General features: G+C 48.8%; 1 protein-coding gene across 1 annotated transcript in view; it reads right to left on the bottom strand.

The window, feature by feature from the left end:
* The window catches only part of cdh15 (cadherin 15, type 1, M-cadherin (myotubule)), a 78,774-nt gene extending 67,332 nt beyond the window's left edge, over window positions 1-11,442 (bottom strand). The window contains exon 1 of the mRNA XM_048547215.2: window positions 11,177-11,442. Coding sequence (XP_048403172.1) covers window positions 11,177-11,227 — 51 coding nt within the window. The 5' untranslated portion in view covers window positions 11,228-11,442. The remainder of the gene's footprint in view (window positions 1-11,176) is intronic.
* Between the last annotated feature and the right edge of the window lie 6,906 nt (window positions 11,443-18,348).

Here is an 18,348-nt window from a genome sequence, read left to right as displayed (position 1 = left end):
CTTTTTTTCATCAGAGTCCAGTATTTTTAGATGAAGAATCAGGCCACCTCCCACAGGCTGTAATATAAGAATTTCACGCTGCGTTCCACACTGAGCAATACAAGACAGCAGCTGTCACAGACGGATCTCCTCCACCTCCCTTGAAACATTCATGCATAAAGTGTTTGTATTGCTGTCATACAACCCCACTGCAGAGTATTTTTCTAGTTTTGGTGAAAGACAATAGACAGAATTCTTAGCCTTAATCTGAAGGATGAACCAGTTTTGGAAACTGCACACAATGCTGAGATGATTATTGGTTGGCCGGAAAATTGGCGATACTTGAGGAGCTAGCAAACGATAACTGAGAACAAAGAAAACAATATAAACATTTGGCTGATTGAAAAGAATTTGAATATTACTGAAAAGAGAGCAATGTTGACAAAGCTTTTCATCGTGCACACATCAGAACACACACAAGAATGTTAAATTCCAAATGATCTCAATAATTTATATGATTGGAGGAAAGGGTACTGATTGGTTGGCAAGAGATAGTAGGAACTGCAGATGCTGGAGAATGTGAGAAAGCAAGGTATAGAGCTGAGATAACAAGGTTGAAGGCTGGATGCACACAACAGGCCAAGCAGCATCTTAAGAGCAGGAAAGCTGACGTTTCGGGCCTAGACCCTTCATCAGAAATGAGGGAAGGGACGAGGGTTCTGAAATAAATAGGGAGAGAACGGGAGGCAGATAGAACATGGATAGAGGAAAAGGTAGATGGAGAGGAGACAGACAAGTTAAAGAGGCGGGGATGGAGCCAGTAAAGGTGAGTGTAGGTGGGGAGTTAGGGAGGAGATAGGTCAGTCCAGGGAGGACGGACAGGTCAAGAGGGCGGGATGAGATTAGTGCGGCTTGTGGTGGAGGAGGGGATAGGTGAGACGAAGAGCAGGTTAAGGAGATGGGGTGAGCTGGGCTGGTTTTGGGATGTGGTAGGAGGAGGGGAGAGTTTGAAGCTTGTGAAATGCATATTGATACCATTGGGCTGCAGGGTTCACAGGCGGAATATGAGGTGCTGTTCTTGCAATCTTCTGGTGGCATGTTGTGGCACTGCAGAGAGGCCCAGGATATACATGTTGTCTGAGGAATAGGAGGGGGAGTTGAAATGATTCACGACTGGGAGGTGCAGTTGTTTATTGCGAACCGAGCCTAGGTGTTCTGCAAAGCAGTCCCCAAGCCTCTGCTTGATTTCCCCAATGTAGAGGAGGCCACAACGGGTACAGCGGACACAGTATATCACATTAACAGATGTGCAGGTGAACATCTGCTTGATATGGAAAGTCTTCTTGGGGCCTGGGATGGGCGTGAGGGAGGAGGTGTGGCACTTCCTGCGGTTACAGGGAAAAGTGCTGGGTGGTGGGGCTGGAGGGGTGTGTGGAGTGGACAAGGGAGTCACGGAGAGAGTGGTCTCTCCGGAAGGCAGACAAGGGTGGGGAAGGAAAAATGTCTTTGGCGGTGGGGTCAGAGGATGATGCATTGGATCCGGAGGTTGGTGGGGTGGTACGTGAGGATGAGGGGGGTTCTTTTTTGGTTGTTATTGTGGGGACGGGTTGTGAGGGATGAGTTGCAGAAAATGCGGGAGACACAATCGAGGGCATTCTCGACCAGTGTGGAGGGGATGTTGCGGTCCTTGAAGAACGAGGACATGTGAGATGTACAGGAGTGGAATTCCTCATCTTGGGAGCAGATGTGGTGGAGGCAAAGGAATTGGGAATAGGGTTTGGCATTTTTGCAGGAAGGTGGGTGGGAGGAGATGTGTTCTTGGTAGCTGTGGGAGTCAGTGGGCTTGAAATGGATATCGGTTTCTAGGTGCTTGCACGAGATGGAGACAGAGAAGTCCAGGAAGGTGAGGGAGGTGTTAGAGATAGTCCAGGTGAACGTAAGGTTGGGTTGGAAGGTGTTGGTGAAGTAGATGAACTGTTCGAGACCCTTGTGGGAGCACGAGGCAGTGCCGATACAGTCATCAATGTAACGGAGGAAGGGTGGGTGTTTTAGGGCCAGTGTAGGTATGAAAGGGGGATTGTTCCATTTAACCTACAAAGAGGCAGGAATAGCTTGGGCCCAAAAACAAAGTTTCTGGAAAATCTCAGCAGGTCTGGCAGCATCCGTGGAGGAGAAAACAGAGTTAACGTTTCAGGTCTGGTGACCCTTGCTCAGAATTGGGCCCATGCGGGTACCCATGGCCACCCCATTTGTCTGTAGGAAGTGTGACGAAGTGAAAGAGAAGTTTTTGAGGGTGAGGACGAGTTCAGCTGAGCAGATGAGGGTGTCAGTGGAGAGGGACTGGTCAGGCCTGCAGGACAGGAAGCAGCGGAGGGCCTTTTGGCCATCTGCATGTGGAGTGCAGGTGTCTAGGGACTGGACATCCATGGTACAAATGAGGTGTTGGGGACTGGGGAATTGGAAGCTCTGGAGGAGGTGGAGGGCATGGGTGGTGTCACGGATGTAGGTAGGGAGTTCCTGGACCAAGGGGGAGAAAATGGATTCCAGATAGGTGGAGATGGGTTCGATGGGGCAGGAGCAGGCGGAGACAATGGGTAAACCAGGGCAGGCAGGTTTGTGGATTTTGGGAAGGAAATAGAAGCGGGCGGGGTGAGGTTGGGGAACAATGAGGTTGGATGCTGTGGGTGGGAAGTCACCTGAGGTGATGAGGTTGTGGATGGTTTGGGAGATGATGGTTTGGTGCTTGGGGGTGGGATCATGATCCAATGGCGGTAGGAGGAGGTGTCGGAGAGTTGGCGCTTGGCCTTAGCAATTTAGAGGTCAGTGTGCCATATTACAACTGCACCTCCCTTGTCCGCGGGTTTTATGCTGTGGTTGGGATTGGAGCGGAGGGCTATACGTTTTGCTGGGGAGAGGTTGGAGTGGGTGAGAGGGGTTGAGAGGTTGAGGCGATTGATGTCTTGACGGCATTTAGAGATGAAGAGGTCGAGGGAGGGTAGGAGGCCTTGGGGTGGTGCCCAGGAGGAGGGCTTGTGTTGGAGGCGGGAGAAGGGGTCAGTAGAGGAAGTGTTAGGCTCACGGTTAACGAAGCAAGCGTGGAGGCGGAGGCAGCGGAAAAACTGCTCAATGTCCGAATGTGACCGGTATTCGTTAATATGTGGGTGAGGGAGACAAAGTTGAGCCCCTTACTGAGGACTAACCGTTCATCCTCAGTCAGGGGGAGGTCTGCGGGGATGGTGAAGACTCGGTAGGGCTCAGTGTTGCTGACTCCTCTGGAGCTGGTGGCTGTGGGCGGAGTTGCGTCAGTGTCGGCTGTGGGTGGGGCTGCGTCGGTGATGGTGGGCGTAGAGCTGGATGAACACAGCAGGCCAAGCAGCATCAGAGGAGCAGGAAGGCTTATGTTTCAGGCCTAGACCCTTCTTCAGAAATACTGGAGGGGAAGAGGGTCTGAAATAAGTAGGGAGAGTGTGAACCGAGCTATGGTGTTCTGCAAAGCGGTCCCCAAGCCTCCACTTGGTTTCCCTGATGTAGAGGAGGCCACAACGGGAAAAGCAGATGCAGAATACCACATTAGCAGACTTGCATGTGGAAGGTCTTCTTGGTGCCTGGGATAGGGGTGAGGAGGACGGTGTGGGGCAGGTGTAGCACTTCTGCTAACTTAGATATGGCGGAGGCAAAGGAAGTGGGAAAATGGGATGGCATTTTTGCAGGATGGCGGGTGCGAGGAGGTGTGTCCTAGGTAGCTGTGGGAGTCAGTGGGCTTGAAATGGATATTGGTTTCCAAGTGGTTGCCAGGCATGGAAACGGAGAGGTCCAGGATGGAGAGAGAGGTAGCAGAGATGGTCCAGGTGAATTTAAAGTTGGGGTGGAAGGTGTTGGTGAAGTGGATGAACTGTTCGAGCTCCTTGTTGGATCACGAGGCAGCGCCAATACAGTCATCAATGTAATGGAGGAAGAGGTGGTGTTTAGGGCCCACGTTGCTACGGAAGAGAGATTGTTCCAGTACATCCTGTACATTGGGGAAACCAACCGAAGGCTTGGGGACTGCTTTGCAGAACACCTACGCTCGGTTCGCACTGAGCAACTGCACCTCCCAGTGGCGAACCATTTCAATTCCTCCTTCCATTCCTGAGATGACATGTCCATCCTGGGCCTCCTGCAATGCCACAATGATGCCACTCGAAGGTTGCAGCAACAGCACCTCATACTCTGTTTGGGAACCCTGCAGTCCAATGGTATCAATGTGTACTTCACAAGATTCAAAATCTCCCCCTCCCCGACCACATCCCTAAACCAGCCCAGCTTGTCCCAGTGATAATGGGAACTGCAGATGCTGGAGAATCCAAGATAATAAAATGTGAGGCTGGATGAACACGGCAGGCCCAGCAGCATCCCAGGAGCACAAAAGCTGACGTTTCAGGCCTAGACCCTTCATCAGAGAGGGGGATGGGGTGAGGGTTCTGGAATAAATAGGGAGAGAGGGGGAGGCAGACCGAAGATGGAGAGAAAAGAAAATAGGTGGAGAGGAGAGTATAGGTGGGGAGGTAGGGAGGGGATAGGTCAGTCCAGGGAAGACGGACAGGTCAAGGAGGTGGGATGAGGTGAGTAGGTAGGAGATGGAGGTGTGGCTTGGGGTGGGTGGAAGGGATGGTTGAGAGGAAGAACAGGTTAGGGAGGCAGAGACATGTTGGACTGGTTTTGGGATGCAGTGGGTGGAGGGGAAGAGCTGGGCTGGTTGTGTGGTACAGTGGGGTGAGGGAACGAACTGGGCTGGTTTTGGGATGCGGTGGGGGAAGGGGAGATTTTGAAGCTTGTGAAATCCACATTGATACCATTGGGCTGCAGGGTTCCCAAGCAGAATATGAGTTGCTGTTCCTGCAACCTTCGGGTGGCATCGTTGTGGCACTGCAGGAGGCCCATGATGGATATGTCATCTAAAGAATGGGAGGGGGAGTGGAAATGGTTTGCGACTGGGAGGTGCAGTTGTTTGTTGCGAACCGAGAGGAGGTGTTCTGCAAAGCGGTCCCCAAGCCTCTGCTTGGTTTCCCCAATGTAGAGGAAGCCACACCGGTACAGTGGATGCAGTATACCACATTGGCAGATGTGCAGGTGAACCTCTGCTTAATATGGAAAGTCATCTTGGGGCCTGGGATAGGGGTGAGGGAGGAGGTGTGGGGACAAGTGTAGCATTTTCTGCGGTTGCAGGGGAAGGTGCCAGGTGTGGTGGGGTTGGAGGGGAGTGTGGAGCGAACAAGGGAGTCACGGAGAGAGTGGTCTCTCAGGAAAGCAGACAAGGGTGGGGATGGAAAAATGTCTTGGGTGGTGGAGTCGGATTGTAGATGGCAGAAGTGTCGGAGGATGATGCGTTGTATCCGGAGGTTGGTGGGGTGGTGTGTGAGAACGAGGGGGATCCTCTTTGGGCGTTTGTGGCGGGGGCGGGGTGTGAGGGACGTGTTGTGGGAAATGCGGGAGACGCGGTCAAGGGCGTTCTTGACCACTGTGGGGGGAAAGTTGCGGTTCTTGTCCATCTCAGGCAACCAGCTTGTTACTGATGTCCATTTCAAGCCCACCGACTCCCACAGCTACCTAGAATACACCTCCTCCCACCCACCCTCCTGCAAAAATTCCATCCCCTATTCCCAATTCCTCCGCCTCCGCCACATCTGCTCCCACGATGAGGCATTCCACTCCCGCACATCCCAGATGTCCAAGTTCTTCAAGGAAGCAGAGTCATTAGTGACATTTAAACAACTGCTGGGCATGCACATGGACAGCAGTGAATTGAGGGGAATGTAGGTTAGATTATTTTAGTTTTGGATTGGAAATATTCCACGGCACAACATCGTGGGCCGAAGGGCCTGTACTGTGCTGTACCTTTCTATGTTCTATGTTCTATGAATCACTGAAGTCAGGGAGAGTCCCAGAGGACTGGAAAATCATAAATGTTTAAGAAGGCAAAAACAGGAAATTACAACCTGGTTAGCCTGACCTCGGTCATTGGTAAGATTTTGGAGTCCATTGTGAAGGATGAGACTTCTGAATACTTGGAAGTACATGGTAAAGTAGGGCAAAGTCAGCATGGTTTCATCAAGGGGAGGTCATGCCTGACAAATCTGCTAGCATTCTTTGAGGAAGTAATGAGCAGGGTAGACCAAGGAAAGCCAATAGATGTTATCTACGTGGACTTCCAGAAATCCCTTGATAAGGTGCTGTGCAGGAGGCTGCTGAGGAACATAAGGGCCCATGGTGTTAGAAGCAAGGTACGAGCATGGATAGAAGATTGGCTGTCTGGCAGAAAGCAGAGAGTGGGGATAAAAGGGTCCTTCTCAGAATGGGAGCCAGTGACTAGTGGTGACCTACAAGTGTCATTGTTGGGACCACAACTTTTCACTTTATACATTAATGATCTAAATGAAAGAACTGCGGGCATTCTGGCTAAGTTTGCAGATAATACAAAGATAGATGGAAGGACAGGTCATATTGAGGAGGCAGGGAGGCTGCAGAAGGATTTAGACAGGTTAGGAGAGTGGGCATAGAAGTGGCAAATGAAATATAAGGAATATAATGTGGGAAAGTGTGAGGTCATGCACTTTGGTAGGAAGAATAGAGGCATAGACTATTTTCTAAATGGGGTGGAAATTCAGAAATCTAGAGTTCAAAGGGATTTTGAAGTCCTAGTTCAGGATTCTCTTAAGATAAACTTATAGGCTGAAAGGGTAGTTAGGAAAGCAAATACAATGTTGGCATTTATTTCGAGAGGACTAGAATATAAAAGCAGGGATGTACTTCTGAGGCTTTATAAAGCTCTGGTCAGACCACATTTAGAGTACTGTGAGCAATTTTGGGTCCCATACCTCAGGAAGGATATGCTGGCCCTGGAACAAGTCCAGAGGAGGCTCACGAGAATGATCCCAGGAATGAAATTTGAGGAACGTTTGAAGACTTATGTCTATGCTCAGTGGAGTTTAGAAGGGTGAGTGGGGAATCTAATTGAAACTTACAGAATGCAGAATGGCCTGGACAGAGTGGATGTTGAGAAGATATTTCCATTGTTAGGAGAGACCAGGACTCAAAGGCACAGCCTTAGAGTAAAGGGAAGACCCTTTAGAACAGAGATAAGGAGAAACTTCTTTTAGCCAAGAGTGATGAATCTATGGAATTCACTGCCACAGAAAGCTGTGGAGGCCAGGTCAGTGAGTATATTTAAGATGGAGATAGATAGGTTCATGTTATCATGGGGGTCAAGGGTTACAGGGAGAAAGCAGGGGAATGGGGTTGAGAAACGTATCAGCAATGATTGAGTGGCAGAGCAGACTCAATTGGCCAAATGGCCCAGTTTCTGCTCCTGTGTCTTATGGTCTTATGGAAACCACACAAACCATTACTCATCCTTTCCTATCCCATGACACCTTCTTCAGTCCTCCAGGGAATCATTTGCAGTTGTGTTTACAGCAAAAGCCCTCAAGTCTGTCACTGCCCGTCAATTGGGTGATCATGCATGAACAACGATCTAGTTGTTCAAATATCAAAGTCTCCAAAAGTTTGAGTACTGGGATCAAAAGGTAGTAAAAGGTACAATGGAGCACATCATGTGAAGTATAGTTGCAATAATGAATTTTATATGACACAGGTTAGGGTACAGTTAGACACTGAATGCAGATCCAGGCCTCATTCTTCTTTAGTTTTACATGACTGCTGATTCTCACCTGCAGCTCATCTTTGAGTTTTCAATTGGAAGCAGGTGATGGTTAGATTCTCTTGAAGGAGATGGTCATTGATTGGCATTTGTGTGGTACAGATAGTACTTGCCAGTTGTCAGGCCAAACCTGGGTATTGTTCAGGTCTTGCTGCATTTGGACATGAACTGATTCGGTACGTGAGAAATTGAGAAATGGTGCTGAAGATCACGCAAACGTGAGTGAACATTCCCACTTCTGATCTTATAATGAAGGAAAGATTATTGATGGTGGAAGATGGTTGCACCTAGGACAATACCCTGAGGAACTCCTGCAGAGATATCCTAGAGCTGTGATGACTGACCTCCAATAACCACAACCATCTTCCTATTTGCCAGGTATGACTCCAAACAGTGAAATGTATGCGTGGCCTCCTCTACATCAGGGAAAGCAAATGGAGTCTTGGGGACAGCTTTGCAGAACACCTAAGCTCGGTTCACACCAAACAACTGCATCTCCCAGTCGTGAAACATTTCACCTCCCCCTCCCACTCCTTGGGCAACATGACCATCGTAGGTCTCCTGCAGTGCCACAATGATGTCGCCCAAAGGTTGCTGGAACAGCAACTCATATTTCGCGTTGAAACCTTGCAGCCCAATGGTATCAATGTGGACTTCACCAGCTTCAAAATCTCCCCTGCCCCCACTGCATCCCAAAACCAGCCCAGCTCGTCTCCGCCTCCCTAACCTGTTCTCCTACCTATCCACTCCTCCCACTTCAAGACACACCCCCATCTCCTACCTACTATCCTAATCCTGCCTCCTTGACCTATCTGTCCTCCCTGGACCAATCTATCCCCTCCCTACCTACACACACCTTTACTGGCTCCAATTCCACCTCCTTGACCTGTCTGTCTCCTCTCCACTTATCTCCTCCTTTATCCATCTTCTATCCGCCTCCCCTCTCTCCCTATTTATTTCAGAATCCCCTTCCCCCTCTCCCATTTCTGAAGAAGGGTCTAGACCCGCAACATCAGCCTTCCTGCTCCTCTGATGCTGCTTGGCCTGCTGTGTTCCTCCAGCTCTCCACCGTGTTGTCTCAGTGAAATGTTTGTCCCTGATACCCACTGATTCCATTTTGCAGGGGCTCATTGATGCTACATTTCACAAAGCCCGGATGTTAAAGTCTTGTCACCCTCACCTCACCTCTAGAATTCAGCTCCTTTGTGCATGTTTGTACTAAGATCAGGAGCTGAGTGGTTCTTACAGAACCCAAATTGGGTGTCACTGGGTAGGTTACTGCTGAGCAGGTGCTGCTTGCTAGCACCATTGACTTTCCATCAATTTACTAATGATCAAGAGTAGATTGATGGAATGGTAATTGGCTGGGTTGGATTTGTCCTGCTTTGTGTGAGTGCCTGAGTGACTTGATACAGTGAAAAGTATTATTTTGCGTGCTAACCAGACAAATCATACCTTACATAAGTACATCAGGGTAATAGAACAGAATACAGTGTTACTGCTACAGAGAAGGTGCACAGAAAAATCAACTCTAATATATGAGAAGTTCTTTTAAAAGTCTGATCACAGTGGCATAGAGATGTACAACATGGAAACAGACCCTTCAGTCCAATTCATCCATCCTGACCAGATATCCTAAATTAATCAAGTCCCATTTGCCAGCATTTGGCCTGTATCCCTCTAATCCTTCCTGCTCATATACCCTCTAGGTGTGTTTTAAATGTATCAATCTTCTGACAGCTGATTCTATACATGCACTACCCTCTGCATGAAAGAATTGCCCCTCAGGTCCCTTTTATATCTTTCCCCTCTCACATTAAAATCTTTGCCCTCTAGAGCTTTGGACTCCCACATCTTGGGAAAAGACCTTGGCTATTCATGCTATCCATGCCCCTCATGGTTTTATAAACTTCTATCAAATCACCCCTGAACCTCTGACACTCCGAGAAAAATAGCCCCAGCCTATTCAGCCTCTCCCTACAGCTCAAACCCTTCAACCCTGGAAACGTCCTTGTAAATCTTTCTCTACACCCTTTAACCTTTAACAATATCTTTCCTATAGCAGGGAGACCTGAATTGAATGCAATATGTCAAAAGTGGCCTAACCAATATCCTGTAGAGCTGCAACATGAAATCCAAACCCCTATGCTCAATGCACTGACCAGTAAAGTGGCACATGTTTTCAAATTTCTAAATGTTCTTCCTATTGGAAGACGGTGGAAGAGAGTATAACCGGGGTGGGACGAGTCTTTGATTAGATGAGCTGCTTTCCCCAGACAGCAGAAAGTGTAGACAGAGTCAATGAAGAAGGTTAATTTGTGTGATGTACTGGGCTGTGTTCACAACTCTGTGTAATTTATTGTGGTCTTGGGCAGAGCAGTTGCTGGACCAAGCTGTGATGCATCCGGATAAGTACAGTTAGTAGTTGTAGCTAAACTGCAACAGCTGGGTAGGGGGGGCAGCAAATTCTGGAGCACAAGACATCATTACCATTATTGGAATGTAATCAGGGCCATGAAATAAGGAGTGAAATCCTGCTTCTCACTTTCATATCTTCAGGAATCTGACTTTTCTCCAATATGCTACATTTTCCTTGTTCTTAAAGTTCTATCAGAGAGATGGATTTGTAATTTACATCTCTAAAGGAATCTGTCGATAATTGGCTTCACTAATGGCAATTAAAATAAAATTGTGGAGAGATGGAAAAATACCAGAATGACTATATTTCATTTTGCAATATTGTACAAAGATATTTCCACGACAAGGAAGTGAACAGATAAAATATTAGAATAGATTGATCACAATCACAAACTCTATGAGGAAACTCCAGCAACATCCTCTGGTACAAGTTCATATACACCACATACAGCCGTCCTTAGCACTCGCACACTCATAAAACATTACCATCGGTAGCTTTTAAACAAAAGTGCCTCCCTACAGAACACTTGCCGTCAGAATACGCACCCACCCATCCTGAAAACACCCACATTCCCCGAAAAATGTGTACACACACATCTAACAACTTCTGTTTGTATTGCACATTTAACATAATGAAAAATCCAAAAGTAATTGCATTGGTAATATAACACAAAACATGAGAGCGAGCCACATAAGGATGGCCAAAAAGCTTGGTCAAGTAAGCAGAGGTTTTAAGGAGTGTTTAAAGGAGGAAAGTGAAGCAGAGATGTTTAGGAAGGGAGTTTACAGAGTTTAGAGCTGAGGCTGCGTAACGCGGGACCACAAGTTGTCGGGTAATTGCTCACGAGACCCGAATAAGAGGGGCGCAGATCTCTGGAAAGGCCGTGATGTTGAAGGAGAAAACCAAGATATGGAGGGGGAAGACCACAGACGAACCTGAAGACAAGGGTGAGAGTGTTTTTATTGAAGCATTGCATGACCAGGAGCCTATGTAAGTCAGTGAGCACAGGGGAATATCAGGGAAACACACTGTATGGCACATATTCCTTAATGCACACAATTAAACGCACATAGAGCACATACCTCAAGGAGTGCAAGGACTGTTGTCAGAATAATGTAGTTCTCGGTCCACATTCCCAACACTGGAGAGACAGAACAGTAGAGCAGACGACAGAAAGTGCCACAGAAACAAAGTGAGTTGGAGCTGCTGTATGTGATCTGCTGTCTCTACGATGCCAAGTAACTGACAGCTGACGAGCTGCCCAGGCTCTAGGAAAACCAATTGACTGACAGCACATGTGCTTAGCAGAGAGAAAAGGCAGACTGAAATATTAGTGTCCTGACACTGAGCAACTGTGGAGGGAAAGACAGACAGAAAACAGCTGCTCTCATCAAAGTGCCCCTGGCCCGATCCACACCCTCCCCAATTCTAAACTCCCCACGGAATTCAGGATTAAGTCATGCACATCGTAGAATTTTAACTCGGCGAGCAAAAATTATAAATAATTATTAACGCACAAATGGATAATGACACAGTTTCTGTTGGTTAACTGTACAGTCACAGCGAGTTGACTGGGAGTAAAATACGAGATCATCATCTTGTGTAAATTAATATATGGAAAGGATGTTACAGAATTGATATCAGGCTTCACAAACCAAACAGGGAACTTCTGAAAACTGAGATAAAGAAAACATTTAGATTGAAATTCGGAAGCAAAACAAAACTTGCTAAAACAGAGAGTCTAAAGAGACAACTTGTCCTTCGAGTTGAAAAGCTCAGAGTCAGCACAATACAAGTATGAAACAAAAAGCAACAATTTAAAGGATGTTGGGTTGTGTCTGTTGTGGGCCAAGGCAGATGTGGCTGCTCACAGAGTTATTATTGGTGGACTGATGAAAGTTTATATAAAACTGCATATGCATTGGCCCTTTCGTACTGGACTTATCAGCCCTTCTTACTTGGTCTGGTCGACACTTCACGGACTGATTCTCCATCACTTCACAGGGATTCCCCAACACTTCAGTTAGTAATTCCCCAACAGTTCACACAGTGATTCCCCAACAGTTGATAGAGTGATTCCGTAATGCTTCACAAAGTGATTCCCCAAAGTGATTGCCCCGACAATTCATATAGTAATTCACCAACACTTCACACCGTCATTCCCGAACACTTCACACAGTAGTAGTTCCACAAAAATTCACACAGCAATCCCCCACCGCTGCGCAAAGTAATTCCCCAACGCTGCACACCGTCACTCCCCAACACTTCACACCATCATTGCCCAACACTTCACACCATCATTGCCCAACACTTCACACAGCAATTCCCCAACACTTCACACAGTAATTCACCTACACCATACAATGTAAATCACTAACAATTTACAATGTGGGCTGAAGGGCCTGTACTGTGCTGTAATGTTCTATGTTCAATGTAATTCACCAACACTTCACGGAGTAATTCCCCAATACTTCACACAGTAATTCCCGAACGCTGCACAAAATAATTCCACAACGCTTCACACAGTAATTCACCAACACTTCCCACAGCAATTCCTCAACAATTCGCACAGCAATTCCTCAACACTTCCCACGTTAATTCCCCAACACTTCACACAGCAGTTCACCAACACTTCACACAGCGGTTCCCCAACACTTCACACATCGATTCCCCAACACTTCACAAAGCGATTCCCGAACATTTCACAAAGCGATGCCCCAACACTTTCTACAGCGATTCCCCAACGCTTCCCACAGCAATTCCTCAACACTTCCCACGTTAATTCCCCAACACGTTAGAGAGTAATTCACCAACACTTCACACAGTAATTCAACAACGCTACACACAGCGATCCCCAACACTTCACACAGTGATTCCCCAACACCTCACACAGCCATTCCTCAACAATTCGCACAGCGATTCCTGAACACCTCACACAGCGATTCCTGAACAACTCACACAGCGATTCCCCAACGCTTCACACAGCGATTCCCTCATGCTTCACACAGCGGTTCCCCAACGCTGCACACAGCGGTTCCCCAACGCTTCACACAGCGATTCCCCAACAATTCACACAGCGATTCCCCAACAATTCACACAGCGATTCCTGAACACTCCACGCAGCGATTCCCTAACGCTTCACACAGCGATTCCCCAACCCTTCACACAGCGATTCCCCATCACTTCACACAGCAATTCCCTCATGCTTCACACAGCGATTCCCGAATGCTTCACACAGCGGTTCTCTCACTCAACACACAGCAATTCCGTCACGCTTCACATAGCGGTTCCCCAACGCTTCACACAGCGATTCCTGAACACCTCACACAGAGATTCCACAACGATTCACCCAGCGGTTCCCCAACACATCACACAGTAATTCACCACCACTATACACAGCAATTCCCCAACGCTTCACACAGCGATTCCCCAACGCTTCACACAGCGATTCCCCAACGCTTCACAGAGCGATTCCCCAACGCTTCTCACAGCGATTCCCCAACGCTTCACACAGCGATTCCCCAACACTTCACACAGCGATTCCCCAACGCTTCACACAGCGATTCCCCAATTCTTCAGACAGCGATTCCCCAATGCTTCACACAGCGATTCCGCAACAATTCACACAGCGATTCCGCAACAATTCACACAGCGATTCCCCAACGCTTCACCCAGCCATTCCCCAACGCTTCACACAGCGATTCCCCAACGCTTCACACAGCAATTCCCCAATGCTTCACACAGCGATTCCGCAACAATTCACACAGCGATTCCACAACAGTTCACACAGTGATTCCTGAACACCTCACACAGCGATTCCCCAACGCTTCACACAGCGATTCCCCAACACTTCACACAGCAATTCCCCAAGACTTCACACAGCGATTCCGCAACAATTCACACAGCGATTCCGCAGCAATTCACACAGCGATTCCTGAACACTTCAAACAGCGATTCCTGAACACCTCACACAGCGATTCGCCAACACTTCACACAGTAATTCACCAACACTATACCCAGCGATTCGCTCACGCTTCACACAGCGATTCCCCAACGCTTCAAACAGCGATTCCCCAATGCTTCACACAGCAATTCCCCAATGCTTCACACAGCGATTCCCCAACGCTTCAAACAGCGATTCCCCAACGCTTCACACAGCAATTCCCCAACGCTTCACACAGCGATTCCACAACAATTCACACAGCGATTCCCTAACACTGCACACAGCAATTCCCTCATGCTTCACACAGCGGTTCCCCAACGCTTCACACAGCGGTTTCCAAACACTTCACCCAGCGATTCCCCAACACTGCACACAGCGGTTCCCCAATGCTTCACACAGCGATTCCCCAACAATTCACACAGCGATTCCCCAACAATTCACACAGCGATTCCTGAACACTCCACGCAGCGATTCCCTAACGCTTCACACAGCGATTCCCCAACCCTTCACACAGCGATTCCCCATCACTTCACACAGCAATTCCCTCATGCTTCACACAGCGATTCCCGAATGCTTCACACAGCGGTTCTCTCACTCAACACACAGCAATTCCCTAACGCTTCACATAGCGGTTCCCCAACGCTTCACACAGCGATTCCTGAACACCTCACACAGAGATTCCACAACGATTCACCCAGCGGTTCCCCAACACATCACACAGTAATTCACCAACACTATACACAGCAATTCCCCAACGCTTCACACAGCGATTCCCCAACTCTTCACACAGCGATTCCCCAACGCTTCACAGAGCGATTCCCCAACGCTTCTCACAGCGATTCCCCAACGCTTCACACAGCGATTCCCCAACACTTCACACAGCGATTCCCCAACGCTTCACACAGCGATTCCCCAACTCTTCAGACAGCGATTCCCCAATGCTTCATACAGCGATTCCGCAACAATTCACACAGCGATTCCGCAACAATTCACACAGCGATTCCCCAACGCTTCACCCAGCCATTCCCCAACGCTTCACACAGCGATTCCCCAACGCTTCACACAGCAATTCCCCAATGCTTCACACAGCGATTCCGCAACAATTAACACAGCGATTCCACAACAGTTCACACAGTGATTCCTGAACACCTCACACAGCGATTCCCCAACGCTTCACACAGCGATTCCCCAACACTTCACACAGCAATTCCCCAAGACTTCACACAGCGATTCCGCAACAATTCACACAGCGATTCCGCAGCAATTCACACAGCGATTCCTGAACACTTCAAACAGCGATTCCTGAACACCTCACACAGCGATTCGCCAACACTTCACACAGTAATTCACCAACACTATACCCAGCGATTCGCTCACGCTTCACACAGCGATTCCCCAACGCTTCAAACAGCGATTCCCCAACGCTTCACACAGCAATTCCCCAATGCTTCACACAGCGATTCCGCAACACTTCACACAGTAATTCACCAACACTATACCCAGCGATTCGCTCACGCTTCACACAGCGATTCCCCAACGCTTCAAACAGCGATTCCCCAATGCTTCACACAGCAATTCCCCAATGCTTCACACAGCGATTCCCCAACGCTTCAAACAGCGATTCCCCAACGCTTCACACAGCAATTCCCCAACGCTTCACACAGCGATTCCACAACAATTCACACAGCGATTCCCCAACACTGCACACAGCAATTCCCTCATGCTTCACACAGCGGTTCCCCAATGCTTCACACAGCGGTTTCCAAACACTTCACCCAGCGATTCCCCAACACTGCACACAGCAATTCCCTCATGCTTCACACAGCGATTCCCCAACATTTCACACAGCAATTCCCTCATGCTTCACATGGCGGTTCCCCAATGCTTCACAGAGCGGTTCCCCAACGCTTCACACAGGAGTTCCCCAACGCTTCACACAGCCGTTCCCCAACGCTTCACACAGCAATTCCCCAACAATTCACACAGCAATTCCTGAACATTTCACACAGCGATTCCTGAACAACTCACACAGAGATTCAAACAACGCTTCACACAGCCATTCGCCAACACTTCACACAGTAATTAACCAACACTATGCCCAGCGATTCCCTCACGCTTCACACAGCGATTCCCCAACGCTTCATACAGCGATTCCCCAACGCTTCACACAGCGATTCCCCAACGTTTCACACAGCGATTCCCCAACGCTTCACACATCGATTCCCCAACGCTTCACACAATGATTCCCCAACGCTTCACACAGTGATTCCCCAACGCTTTACACAGCGATTGCCCAACACTTCACACAGCGATTCCCCAACACTTCACACAGCGATTCCTGAACACCTCACACAGCGATTCGCCAACACTTCACACAGTAATTCACCAACACTATACCCAGCGATTCCCTCACGCTTCACACAGCGATTCCCCAACGCTTCACACAGCGATTCCCCAACGCTTCACACAGCGATTCCCCAACACTTCACACAGCGATTCCCCAACACTGCAACAGCAATTCCCTCATGCTTCACACAGCGGTTCCCCAACACTTCACACAGCGATTCCCCAACACTGCACAAAGCAATTCCCTCATGCTTCACACAGCGATTCCCCAATGCTTCACACAGCGGTTCCCCAACGCTTCACACAACGATTCCCCAACACTTCACACAGCGATTCCCCAACACTTCACACAGCGATTCCCTCATGCTTCACACAGCGGTTGCCCAACGCTCCACACAGCGGTTCCCCAACGCTTCACACAGCGGTTCCCCAATGCTTCACACAGCGATTCCCCAACAATTCACACAGCGATTCCCCAACAATTCACACAGAGATTCCTGAACACCCCAAACAGTGATTCCCTAACGTTTCACACAGCGATTTCCCAATGCTTCACACAGCGATTCCCCAACGCTTCACACAGCGATTCCCCAACACTCCACACAGCAATTCCCTCATGCTTCACACAGCGATTCCCCAATGCTTCACACAGCGGTTCTCTCACTCTACACACAGCAATTCCCTCACGCTTCACATAGTGGTTCCCCAACGCTTCACACAGCGATTCCCCAACGCTTCACACAGAGATTCCCCAACACTTCACACAGCAATTCCCTCATGCTTCACACAGCGATTCCCGAATGCTTCACACAGCGGTTCTCTCACTCTACACACAGCAATTCCCTCACGCTTCACATAGCGGTTCCCCAACGCTTCACACAGCGATTCCTGAACACCTCACACAGAGATTCCACAACGCTTCACCCAGCAGTTCCCCAACACATCACACAGTAATTCACCAACACTATAGACAGCAATTCCCCAACACTTCACACAGCGATTCCCCAACAATGCACAAAGCAATTCCCTCATGCTTCACACAGCGATTCCCCAATGCTTCACACAGCGGTTCCCCAACGCTTCACACAACGATTCCCCAACACTTCACACAGCGATTCCCCAACACTTCACACAGCGATTCCCTCATGCTTCACACAGCGGTTGCCCAACGCTCCACACAGCGGTTCCCCAACGCTTCACACAGCGGTTCCCCAACACTTCACACAGCGATTCCCCAACAATTCACACAGCAATTCCCCAACAATTCACACAGAGATTCCTGAACACCCCACACAGTGATTCCCTAACGCTTCACACAGCGATTCCCCAACGCTTCACACAGCGATTCCCCAACGCTTCACACAGCGATTCCCCAACACTTCACACAGCAATTGCCTCATGCTTCACACAGCGATTCCCCAATGCTTCACACAGCGGTTCTCTCACTCTACACACAGCAATTCCGTCACGCTTCACATAGCGGTTCCCCAACGCTTCACACAGCGATTCCCCAACGCTTCACACAGCGATTCCCCAACACTTCACACAGCAATTCCCTCATGCTTCACACAGCGGTTCTCTCACTCTGCACACAGCAATTCCCTCACGCTTCACATAGCAGTTCCCCAACGCTTCACACAGCGATTCCTGAACACCTCACACAGAGATTCCACAACGCTTCACCCAGCGGTTCCCCAACACATCACACAGTAATTCACCAACACTATACACAGCAATTCCCCAACGCTTCACACAGCGATTCCCCAACGCTTCACACAGCAATTCCCCAACGCTTCACACAGCGATACCGCAACAATTCACACAGAGATTCCACAACAATTCACACAGCGATTCCCCAACGCTTCACCCAGCCATTCCCCAACGCTTCACACAGCGATTCCCCAATGCTTCACACAGCGATTCCCCAACGCTTCACACGGCAATTCCCCAATGCTTCACACAGCA

Source organism: Stegostoma tigrinum, chromosome 16 (genome assembly GCF_030684315.1).
Source record: "Stegostoma tigrinum isolate sSteTig4 chromosome 16, sSteTig4.hap1, whole genome shotgun sequence".
NCBI classification, from domain to species: domain Eukaryota; kingdom Metazoa; phylum Chordata; class Chondrichthyes; order Orectolobiformes; family Stegostomatidae; genus Stegostoma; species Stegostoma tigrinum.
Note: the sequence above shows the minus strand (reverse complement) of the source record. Positions and strands in the feature narration are given on the sequence as shown.